At 31.9% G+C, this 13,855-nt stretch overlaps 1 protein-coding gene across 3 annotated transcripts in view; it reads right to left on the bottom strand.

The window, feature by feature from the left end:
* The window catches only part of LOC107169459 (splicing regulator muscleblind), a 186,139-nt gene that overhangs the window by 8,832 nt on the left and 163,452 nt on the right, over nucleotides 1-13,855 (bottom strand). For all 3 annotated transcript variants that reach the window (XM_089215649.1, XM_089215647.1, XM_089215648.1), the window contains one exon: nucleotides 7,978-8,178. In XM_089215649.1, coding sequence (XP_089071775.1) covers nucleotides 7,978-8,178 — 201 coding nt within the window. The remainder of the gene's footprint in view (nucleotides 1-7,977; nucleotides 8,179-13,855) is intronic.

Raw genomic sequence — 13,855 nt, 5'->3', positions numbered from 1 at the left:
TTTGTTGAACGGCGAACCACAATAATATTATATATTAATAATAAAGTCCCGTTGTGTACGAGTACGTATCATCGTGCTCTTTTCATTTCTTTTAAATTTAGAAATGGCTCGTTTTTATCAATTTTTTACAATAAAGTATTTCAATTGAAGTGGAAAAAGTTGCGTATCTGTGTGTTTGTTCGCTAAACTTTATTCACGATCATGCGCGTGTGCAGTTATGGGTTGTGCAGTTTTATCCTTTACGTTTTTCAAATAGCTACGAAACACGAAAACTCGTAAATTGTTCGATCGAATGTATTAATGCTATAAATCAAAAGTAGATGTGCTTCGCAAAATACACTTAGCTAATCAACATTTATGAGTAATACATTTGAATATTAAAATTGCTATCTCTAGAATGTGGGCTGCAGTTAATTTATGGCCTTTGGACATGGACGGAAATTCTGTGTAAAGCTTAACTGCTTAAGAAAACTTTTGGACTATACCCGTCGTAATATACTAATAATTCCGTATAGATATTATGTAACGTATGGATATTATTATTGTATATCGTTAAAATAATTTTCGTACCAGCCGTGTTCCATTATATTGCAGGCGACGATTATTATAATTACAAATTTCTGAGAATAATAAATTATTATTAATTATTATATAGTATACTGTATACAAACGAAATAATTATTTAGTTAACAAATACAAAACAAAATCGATGGTTCCAGCCTTGTTGTGCTGCGTAGATTCATTATTAGTATTGATTGCTGCTGTGTTCTGTTCTTGTATATATATATATATGTATGTCATCATATTATATTAAATTATATTATTATTTGAAATGGCTGTAGGCGCGTATCTGATGAAATAGTTAAATATAATTTATATATTATTATAATTATCATTATTTGTATATCTGAACATCGTGGGTTGGTGTATTGAACGGTCCGTCATTTCCCTGAACATCATTTAAAATTGTTGGAATAAAATTAATTTTCATTCAGGATACGCATGTAACATGATGTATTATTATATAATCGCCATATATACACAAGTTACATAGAAATGGAAACCTGCAGCAGATCGTACATTTACATGTTGACAAAATAATATACATTTTATTTACTATGCATATTATTTGTATTGAAATTCGTATATTTACTCGAAACCCAAACACGGGGGAACATGCGATTATCGCATGATGCGAACACGTACCTACCTAAACCGATCGAGCAACGAATTATTGCCACACAATGATTGTACTATACGCAATGTATGCGTTCTAGGTAAGAAATACTGGATGGAAAATATAATAAACTGCACATTGCCACATTGGGTTCTCTCTATAGTATAAGGCGACCAAACAATCAATGTTTTAAAAACACGGTTTTAAATTAAAATCTGGTACCTTGTTATAGGTATAAAACGGAATTCGCAACAAAATTGAACCTTAAAATTTCAGAGTTATGGTCAATAATATTGTTTATCTTGCACTTCGCTGCAACGATAAAGAAAGTTATTCCCTTGGGCTCGATGTTCAGGAGTTGTTCGTTACAGATGTGACGGAATATTTAACCATTAGATAATTATTAATAGTCAAATAAGGAACAAGCGATATTTTTGTATATTATATAAAAAAAATAATCATGTATTATTATAACAGTTATCCGTAATTGTTGTGTTGTGCTAATCTAGATAGGTAGGTATATTTTTATCTTTATCTTATCCAGATGAATGGGAAATATAGGTATTATGTCTTTTGGCTGTTATTGTCTAAGATAATTAATTAGAACATTCGGACAAAATTTGATTTTTAAATTTTTATATTTTAATTAATGACGATTAGGTAGGTGTTTTATTTTTTCCGATTACAATATAGCAAATTTATATTTTTACATATTAGGTACAAATATCACAAATTATTATTTTCATTATCACTTATATAATATATTAGTGTTATAATTTATTTATATTTCATTAACACACATGTATAATATATGTATATGTCATTCTTAGGTTATTAAATTTATCAAGTTCATATTTTAAACGTTCTTATATTAATACACTAATAAATAAGCGTAATAATTGGTTTTAGCCGCGGTGGGTTCACTCAATGTGTCAGCGTCGTATCACTGACCGTAACATACCTAGTCACGTAGAATATCCGCTTTCCGCTCTTAAAATTTGAATCGATTACAAACCAAAATTATTATTAATTAATAATCAATAAAGTATAATTATAAGTATTCCCTAGTATAAAATTAAATACTAATTTTAGCATTTCAATAAAATCTTCATAATCAATATATATTATACGAAACATTTTAATAATGTATCAAATTAAATATACCTATAAAATGTATAAGTTATAAACGGTATTAATCACGAGTTACACTCGCAAGTCGCAGTGCAAATTTCAAATCTTTGATAGGTACGATGCGCTTGTTGATAGCAATTTTTTCTCTTCAACAATAAATTCATCTCTTATTGCTATGATCGCCGATAGGTCGTCACGAGACTTATGTAGATATAGGTATATTATTAACTATTATATTTTTAAACATTCAGACTGCGGTGGTATATTATAGAGGTTGGTTTGAATAATTTGTCGACTGCAGTAATCGAATGGAATAAGTAATGATAACAACACGAACCCGATAATATTATATTTATATATCATTAATGGTTATATTTTATCCTCACACGTTGTACAGTCTCTTTAAAGACACTCTCACGCTACTACTGCAGTGTGAGCATACGCCACCGCGTGTACGAACAATCACTTTGGTTTAAGCTCGCATTTGATTTACGCAAGTCCGTTCGTATACTGCAATACATAATATACGACGTATGTCGTCGTCGTTTTTGTCGTTCTTTGTTCAGGATGGGATCCGATGGCGTTTTAATTAAACCCGGGTTAATTGGTCATCTCATACATTATATGTATATTGGATATGTGCGAGCGCGTGTGTGTGTATATATGTGTATATTCTGCGACCCTCGACGTTGACGGTCCTTCCGCATAATGCATAATGTATGGTCGTCGGTATTTTTAATTTGCTATTAATATTCTTAACCTAAACGGTTAATGTGACGCCGTGGCACGTGTTATAATAAATGATGAAAGGAAGTTCTCCAAGTGCGTGTATGCATATTTTTTTTTAACGGTATTTTACTCTTGTCGCGATAATTCTTGAGGTGGAACCACACTGAGCGAACATTATTTTTTATTATGTTCGTATTGCGTAATACGCATATTGCACTGCTGAAATTAAAAGACCTTCACGGTCGAGGGTTGATTTTTAACTCGAACGTCGAGCACACATTATCTTATTGTTATAACATACAATCGCTTTGAAAATATTATTTTCTGTGCTTTTTTCAATATGGTATTATGGGCGCCGTGTGCAGTCACTCTGTACCGTATTACAGCGGGTATATAGGCGCACGAAGAAAAATATTATTATTAATTAACGATAGGACGGCAACAATATATATTGCAGCTGCTGTTCGGCAGCTCAGATATACGAAGGTGTGAACTCACACGATTAACAAGTCAACAGAATATAGTATACAGTATACACAATACAATATTATATTTTACAATACTTATAATATTATGTAATTATGTGAAACAAGTCATGGCATCGACGGCACTGACAATCAGTTTCAAACGATTTTTTATTTGTATACTGTCTTAATAAGCCACCATTAATTTTGATACATTATTCGTAGATTAAATTTACAAACCTACACGACTCACTCGTGTGCACTAAATCTCGTCCTTGTCTTTAAATTGTTCCTTATAACCACGCCGGCTGTTTCTTAATGAGATATAATATACCTATTCTTATTTCAATTTTAAAACATCTTCTCTCCAACTATTATTAATGCAAGCCAATAAACACGTCTTAATAATAGCGTTTCACATCTCGGTTTCCAAATTAACGATTTTTCGTCTTGTGCATTGACACTCGCCACCAATGATTTGTCATATTATTTTCAGTATTGGTTCTGCTTGTTTATATAGGTATTACATCGTTTAACGGATCAATATATTTCCAGTTACTCGGTTATATATGTAGGTATAGCTTATTGAACATAGAATTAATATTGTGTATAGGCGTGTACGGTGAACGGATATATATTATATATTTATATAACATAGGTATGTATTGTATATTACACAGGTACAAGCTGAGGCCGAAAATGTATAACGCGTGACAGGATTTGACAATGTTACTTTAACCTAGCACGACCATAAAATCATGATCACTGAATAATGGATAACTGTGGTTAAATAATAATATGAAATAAAAATATGGAAAGTTTGTTCAAAACGTTAACACCCAATCAATCGATAGGTATATATATATAAATAAAAATTAAAGATTGCCATGTATATCGAGTATCTGAATAGGTGTATGTTTTTATTGTTCGAGTACAAAAAACTGGAATTAATACGACCGTCCTCCCGAAGGTGGAGGAATCATATTTTATTGGAATGCAGAAAGTCGACAATATTATATATTTATATTGTGTACCTAAATGTGTATTTGTTTTACCGATAAATTATGGTACGCGAATAATGTGTTACTATATCTTAATAATAACAAGCTAAGGGGGATCTGAAATCGAATTCAAATTAACACAACACCCATTTCGAAACCAACTATGCTATAAGCTGTGCAACTTCCCCGCGGTGTTTATAGATGAGCTTTAACGCTAACGTCTGATTGTTAATAGGATAAAACTAATTAAAGTCGTTTTTATAAATCTTTTTCGTGACCACAAAATCCATGGTTGAAGTAGCAGACCAAATGGAAAAGAATCGTGTGTGGAGGATACTTTAAAAATAACCCTCCCTCAACACACACACGCACAGATCCAGGTATCAGCGCTCAGAGGTTTGTCGATTAATTACTATTAGTTGTTGGTACTCGGGTAATGGTATGGTGGGAATAGGATTTCTGGTCGGCATAAGAGCACGGTGATAACAATACAAATATCTATGTGTTGCTCGTCGTTGGCCCGGGCAACAGATTCAGCCTCGGCCGCGCGACCCTCCCTATCTGCTGCACTGCAATTCAAACGTTACGGGTCGGAAAAAGTTACTAATGCCAAAATAAATTGGTGGGTTATATATCACGTGTATCGAGTCAGCATACCCAGGGTCACGTAAATAAGCCGGACCGGAGTTCATGCCGACGGAGGGTGTTGCTATATCCGTGGTGTGTCAGTGTAGGTAGACATGACCTATTTCGTAATATATAAAACGTAAGTTGCTGCGTAATTATATTATTGTCGTTGGCTTCAGTTTACAAATTATTCCGTTTCGCGGCATTATACCATTATAATATTATAACAATTTATATTATGTATACTCCGAGGAATTTCAAAAAGTTAACTTTATAGTATTACGTGAAACGTTTATTATAGGTGTATAGTAGCGTATTACTGCGTGTTGTGATTAATATTTTATTTATTTTTTGTTTAGTTCGTTATCGATTAGCTTTATGTGATAAAAAAAAAAAACAAGTTTACAGTAGTTGTCGGTTATTATTGCAATCTATTGTATAATACGATTGGGCGTTATATGTTAAAAAACATTTTTACGAGCTCAATCGAATATAACTGATGAAGGTGTGTTGTAAAAATTATGTTTTTTTGTGACGACATGTAGATAATATAGCGATTGAATATTGATTTTTTTTGGTTTCTCCTATACATTATAAGATTACTCATTTAATTGTATGTATAATATAAAATGATGATGGCTACGAACAGCAATTGAATTTATTTCTAAATTATTGCCGAGCCAGTTTAAGATAATTTTTAGTTACTATGTTATTTATGATTTACAAATTTATCAAAAGTCGTTTAATCATATTTAGGAATTATAACAATTCTTGACAAATATATAAATAAAAAAAAATATATATATATATATATAGAAAGAGAGAGAGAGAGAGAGACAGACAGAGAGAAAGAGAAAAAGAGAGATTTATAGTTAGAAATGGGGAAATATATCTCAGAATCACGAGTAAATTAAATTTTGGCGAGAAAGCAATCAACTGTAATTGCATATTAATGAGTAAACTATCTACGAGTAATTTTATGATCCTATATCGATTTACCTTGAAATACAGTGTGATTTATTTCGACTACAACTTTTCTCTACTCATTTTACAGTGATTTCAACTTTTAATTAATATTAATATTATTAATATTATTCGAACAAATGTACAGAATAGTCCGAATAGTATGTAGGTAATAGGAAAATTATGTTGACTATCAATCTCTCTACTATAAAATTAAAATAAAACGATAACCTTACGAACGCTTTCCGGGATAAGATTTACTTAAAAAATAATCATGCAGTATTATACGAAAGTACCTACTACAAAACGTAATATTTTAATATTAAACGAATGATAAATTATTGAATTTTAGATTTAGATTTAGATTTTAGACTAATCATTTTGACTCGATTGGTGCTAATAATACGTATACAACAGGATCGAATTATCGAGGTGCACTTAAGACGTTGGTGCAATTATAATTATGGTATTAGGTTATATGGCATGGGTCACAGAGCTAAGTTGATATTGTATAAAATCTATCTGTCCGCGATGCCTTTCTCAGATCCTCGTGATACGCATGTTAAAGTAAAAAGTAATTTTATAATAGCCACACGACAGTCGCAGTAACAATAGTATAGGTAGGTATAGTTATAATAATATTATTATGTATATATTAGTATGACAAAGAAATAAAAGGTGTGCGCTAAATTTAAAAACTTTTGTCGCATTAAAGGTAATTCGATTTTTATCAGATAAGCAATAGAAACATAACTTTGCCAACGGCATCGTACAAATCTACGAGGATGTTAAAAGTTCAAAAATAATAATAATAATAATAATAATAATAATAATAATCAAATAAACAAAATGTCCATCGGTTGATGCGAGTTTGTTTAGCCATACAAAAGTTATAAATGTTCATAATCAACAATCACTCGGCACTATGAAATCTATATAGTGTTATTAATTTTCATTAGTATTATTAGGTAAGTACTTATGTGTACCTACGTTCCTACTATAGAAGTAGTATATAAGTATTAGAAGTACGCATATAATAATATTATATATATATATATGTATACAAGATGTAATAACAGATAGAACTGACTTTTGAAATAACTTTTGTTCAAATAAAGTTTTTTGTTCTTTAAATGACCCTTGCGCTACATGTATAATGCATTTTTTTTATGTTTATTTAATACTAAATTTGCGAATCCGATTATAAAAATAATTTTGATGGTAAAAACTTACTTGATCTAAGTCAAGTAATTTATTTTTTAGAATTTTTTTAAAATTCAATGTTTTTTTGGATAAATTAATGTTGAACTCACCTAATAACTTTTTTAAAAATATGATTTTTGAGAATTTGCTGACGTGAGTATATTTCTGAAATTATTTATTTATCATGTAATATTAACAATTTTCGTCATACGTTGAATTAGCATATTTTTTTTTGTCAGGTATTTCTGTATTTCTGTTACACCCTTTATATATATATATATATATATATATATATATATGAGACTTTTATGTAGAGGTATATATAAATATGACTGGTGATAATAACGATATAATATAGTAATAATAATATATAGTCTAATAAATGTATAAAAAATAACAAAATCAACGCCACGTATTAAGAGTAATACGTTTGTATTAGCTAGTAAAAAAAATGTAAGAAAGGAAAAAAAATATTTTGCTAAAAGATCATGTATAATAATGATAATATTATAGTTTGATCTCGCGGTCATGCTTGCATTTTTTTTTTTTTTTTTTTTTTTTTTGATAATTATTAGTATACAAAAGTAGGTATAGTATAATATACCTAAATAATTAATAAAGATGATACTATAATAAGACTAGGTATGGTGAAAAAGGGTATTGCTTTTTATATTTTACTAACGTCTAGACGGTCGTTCCTAGGCATTTTCTGTTGTGTAACCATTGTCTGCTGCACGGCCATGGCCAGCGGATTGTTCGGGTCTGACGTGATTATCGTGGTCGGTCCAATCAACGGGCCGGCGGCGCTAAAGTACGGCGTGTAAGTGTTTCCGACCTGGGTACTCGCGCCAGGGATTCCGGTCAAATATGCTGTTGGCGTTGCCTACGAATGACAAAAACATAAACATATCAATATAGGTATTTTAATATTGTTATTGTATATAGGTACGTAGTAAAATATTAAAATTAATAATTATCGTATATGGTATAGGTATAGAGGTATAGGTATATACATTAATAGAATAAAATTAATATTATAACGATTATAGCTACGTTTAAAATATAAAATAATATTATATTTACGTAGGTACAATAAATTGTATTATATCATTATTAGCCGCAGGGGTATATTGTGTAGGTACATACAGTGTATACACATAATATACTCTGATTCCCCCACCAATCGGATTCAAATAATTCGACCTCTCACCAAATCAGATTCTTATCAACGACGGTCTATACTGAAAAGTATTCAGAATTTTTTATCGATACGAATTTGTTAAGTCTTTTTAAAGCAAATAAAAAGCCTTATTAAATATTTTGAATATAAAATCCTGTTAGATAAATATTTGACGGTGAGAAATTGTATCGACACATTGTATAAGTGAGTTACGATTCTTATAGTCTCTATCATGTTATATGGCTTCATCATTTCGATTTGGTGGTAAATCAAATCCGACCACAAATTAAAATCCGTTTATAGATCCTACCTGCCTTATATTTCTCAAAAGCATTCATAATTGATAAAAAATACTGTTTTTTTTATTCCACGTGAAGTTATGTATTACTCATAATACCGGAGAAACGTTTTTGTTTGCACGGACATAAGGGAGTATATAGCTTAAAATCAGGGGTCAGTAACCCGCGGCCCTCATTGTAATTATATGTGGCTCGCTAGTAAAATGTATAGATTGTGTAAAAAAAATCGCGAATTAAAAAAGTATGGACTAGAAACTCCGATTTAAAATGCTGTTTGTTTGTAGATACCTTTTTAAATAATTTAACCCAAGAGTTATAGGGACTTGAAAAAAAAACTTAAATTTGACATGAATATACATTTTTGTTTGGAATAAAATAATTTATTATTGAATTGTGGTCCGTGAAAAATGTTATATTAATTTTTAGGCCCTTGACGCATCAAAAAGGTTACCGACCTCTAGCTTAATCGTCTTATCAAAAACTCACCAAGCTTTTCGGGGATATAGATACTATACAGGGTGATTCTTTTATCAAACAACACTCATTATTTCAAAAACGAATGACTTTTTTCAAAATTTTAGAACCATCTTGTTCTAGAACTATATATTTTTTAAATATTTTCACCCTTATATTTATCAGGTTAATCATTATCAACTTTTGATTTTCAAATGAGAACCTATACTTAAAATTTCATAAACTAAAAAGGCTATTTTTTCAATGAATTTTCACGTTTAAATTAGTAATTGATTAAAGATATAGCCTCCCAAAGTTGGGAGTTTTTGGGTGGTGTTTGTGTGTTATAGGTGTATGTTAGGTGATACCATATGAATGTTGTTTGATAAAAGAATCACCCTGTATACTGCAGGGTGTTCCGCGAGGCTTTACCCATGGCGATATCTCACGAAATAATAGAGGTATCGAAATTATGGTTTTGTTATAAGACTCACAGAGATAAGAACTTTAGAACTACAATTATTTTTCTTATTTTAATTTATTTTAATGTTTTGGTAAAAAATTTTTAAAATATATTTGACTATTTCCAAAAATATTAAAGATAACCATTTTGTAGAGTTTATTTTTCTGAAAATATTGATGTTTCAACATTTTATTTTTATTAATTTACTAATTTTTAATATTTTTCCTAGTTATAAAGAAATAAAATATGATTATAACTATAGGCATACTGAATTCGTTCGGCCGGCATTACGCGCGACACGGCGTTTCACATATGTTTAACAACTATAACACTACGGTATTAAATAACTCGCAATTTTTCTCGAAACTAAAAAAAAACTTAAAAATCAGGAAATTAACGAAAATAAAATTTTGAAACGTCAATATTTTCCGAAAAATAAACTCTACAAAATGGCTATAATGGTGATTTTTTTTGGAAATAATTAAATATATTTTTTTAAATTTTTTACCAAAAAATTAAAATAAGAAATAATTGTAGTTCTTATCTCTGCGAGGTGAGTCTTATTACAAAACCAGAATTTTGATATCTCCGTTATTTCGCGAGATATCGCAATGGGTAAATCATCGCGGGAAACCCAATATAGGGTGATAATTATATGATTTGCATCCGTGGGGGAGGGGGGTTGAATCACCTCAGATGCAGAAACCCGCGCGACAAGGACGAAAATAACTTAATATAATAATATACCCATGGTAGGCATGGTACCTACAACATAGCTAGTTTATAACATATACCTATATACCGAGTCTCGGCGGTAACTTGATTTAAAGGATCGAAAATACAAACTATATTGGCTATTTTTTTCTGCCTGCGAACAATGCCGCTCGGCGTATAGTAGGAATGAGTTTCACTTTGGAAAAAACTTTTCGAATAGTTACCGGTTAGGGAACACACACACACACACACACACACACACACACCCATCTACACCCCACCCACAACACCCAAATGCGTGCGAATATTACATTATACGATCGTGTTTGTTATCGGCCATCGTTCGTTGTGCTGCGGTAAAAAATCGATTCGGGTGCGTTTTTCGCGTTTTTTTTTTTATATTATATACATTTTTTTTTATGGCCTCACAATGCCGAATGTGTCGTGATACTATAAAATATTATATCGTAAATCGTAACAATTTAATCGTATAATAATAATAACAACAATACATTACTCCGTCGACGGCGGCGCCAGAACTATATTGTAGCCTATAGTTGTCGTGGCGGATTTATTATTTTCGCGAAGCATCCACCGGCAACGTTTTTATATTCTATTATTATTATTTAAATCCAATATCCATTTAGCATTTAGCATCCTGTGGGTCACGCTGCAATATAACGGCGGTTGACAGTTACATCAAATCATATTCATAATATTTTATTAGTTCAATCTATATATCTCGCCGAAACTGCGTAATAATTTATTAAAGCCACACCCGAAGTTATTGAAGTTTTTATTTCTTTTGAACTTTGAAAAATAAACACGTTTTTCACAATACGATGTAATGATATTTGGAAACTAATGTTTTTAGTAGTTATGGTATTATAACCTAACTAAACCGACATTTATTTTTATTTATTTATACAATCATGCAATATATTTTATCAAGGTAGACCCGACGGGCGCCGCCACTGGCGCCACTGCGACAACGGAGCTCTATAAAAATATAATAACAACGCGACGGTATGCCGACTTTAATAATGAAATTGATGTGAGTGTGCGTGCGTATATACCTCTGCGCGCGCGTGTGTGTGTGTATACTGTAGTGTACTGTGCACACATTCCAAGCACCTAAAACCGAAAGTAATTAATACCAACTCGGCTGAAATCGAGCGCAGAAAACGCATTGCTTAAAAGGTTGCGTGACGCTCGGGCGTGGACGTATAAATCATCGACTATTCTCTCTGTATCTCTCTCTCTCTTTCTCTCTTTTTCGCGCACACTTTTGCCTCGCATTCCTTCTCCGGCGATTATACCAGCCGCATACGATTATTATTATTCGCGAGGACATTTTGTGCAATTATGCGAGGCACCGAAATCGCCGGATATACCGCCGTGACACGACGTAAAACTATAAACGACGAGAGTATTATTATTACGATGGCATTCGATTTGTCTGTCATTAGAAAAATTGAATATAGGAAATAGTATTGTATAATAATAATAATGATAATAGTCATTACTCATAATTCATAAGTCAAACCCTACAGGCTGTGTCTATCGTGCACACGCACGGACTGCTAAATTTGACAGGACACGTTGTGCGAAATATGATAACAATAATGTCGTGACGGATCCGTTTGAATATTAATAATTTTTTCTCTTCGAAATTTGGGCGTCAAACAGCATAAATCCCCATTTGCAGGTTTCACATCACCCTTTTATTATTATAAGCATACGACACGAGTGAAAGATCTAAATACAAGCTTGCTATGGCCGCAATGATGGCCACAAAGACCGGCCCTGCTTATATTACTAACATTAAATGTCGAAATAAATGGAATTTAAGTGTTGAGAGATCGATGCGCGTGCACTAATAAATTGTATAGCATTATGCATAGACGCATAGTTATTATATACTATAGTTGCAGACAATACTTTAAACTACCACCAGGTACTTCGTGAATCCTATATTTGAATTTACAGATCTGGTACAGGGCCTATCTCATATGATGGTCTTAACCACCATTTGTTATGCGGTCATAATAATGATACCACGTCTATGTGCACGCAATATTTGCATACATGTGACGAAAAATAATAAATCTACGTCACGAACCTAGATAAACTATAGTTATCTATGGTTTATTATCATAGTCTATAATTCACTTATATCGTTTCGTATAATTGTATATACGGTCTGCAAGTTAGCTTATTATTGGCAACAAAAGCGTCTAAGGGGACGTTAGTTTTACTTCATCATCCACTTATAATAATTCGTACGGTTTTTTTTTTTACCACCTGTGAGAAAGTACTAGCGAGTGATCATATTATATATTCATTTTATTTTAAGTTTGTATTTAAGACAGAACAAATTAAGCGACTATCAGGAAAGTAACGCGATGACATCCGATAAGCCCACATTTAGTATTGTTTAGTATTACGGTTGTATAAGTATCATAATAATATTTTTTTAATGACGATGACTATATTTCAATACTATTATTATTGTCGAGAAAATAAAGTTTATAGTGACATTACGATGCTCACGCGCTCAACTTTTAGATATCATCATCGTCATCGATGATACGTGTCCAGAAAGCAATACCCATTGTTACACGAGTAGGTATAATGTATTTGGTAATTTTACTATTATACATATTATTATGCATCGAATATTGTCAAGTGAAACGTCAATAATAATAATAACAAAAATGTTCGTTGGAACAACGGAAAACGAAATAAACATTTTTCAGAGCTGAAAAATAATACATATAGGTTATATAATAGGTACGTATAATATTGTAGGATGACGACGAAGACTAGAGAGTAGGTACCTATACCACCGACCATATTATTGGCATTTCATTTCACGCGTCGGATCGATAGACGGAAACAAAACAATTCGATAAATTTTTATTTTATATGGGATGATGGCACGGGGTTTATAATCCCGCAGTCGCCGTCACCCCGTTCGACGTCTGTGAAAAATCATGTAATCAGTGCTCGTCTATTCTATGTATTGCGGTCCGCGATAAGGGCGAATCTCACGTCCGGTTTGTTTTATTCGCTGTAAAGAAAAAAAAATAGTAATAATAAAATCTGGTATTTCGTTCACGTATTACGCTGACGGAGTCTGATTCGGTGGGCGCGAGGAGACCGTTTCCTCGACGAGTGTTCGCGAATTGCTCATGTGTGTGTATTTTGTATTCGGAGATCCCTCGTAAGACGCATTCATCGAACATTCGTCATATTATTATGTACACATATACCGCGGGGCCGCTCCCTCCCTTTCCCACCAACCAGTGAAACATCACTCGAATTTATTATTATTATCAGATACCATATTATAATAATTTATAACGTAGCAGGTATATTATACGAAGTGATTTGCCTCACCATTCAGGTCACACCATTCGCATGCTTGAATCGCAGTACGTTATTTATT

The sequence above is a fragment of the Diuraphis noxia genome, unplaced genomic scaffold (genome assembly GCF_037042655.1).
Source record: "Diuraphis noxia isolate RWA-SAM2 unplaced genomic scaffold, SU_Dnox_SAM2 contig0001, whole genome shotgun sequence".
In the NCBI taxonomy this organism is placed as follows: Eukaryota; Metazoa; Arthropoda; class Insecta; order Hemiptera; family Aphididae; genus Diuraphis; species Diuraphis noxia.
Note: the sequence above shows the minus strand (reverse complement) of the source record. Positions and strands in the feature narration are given on the sequence as shown.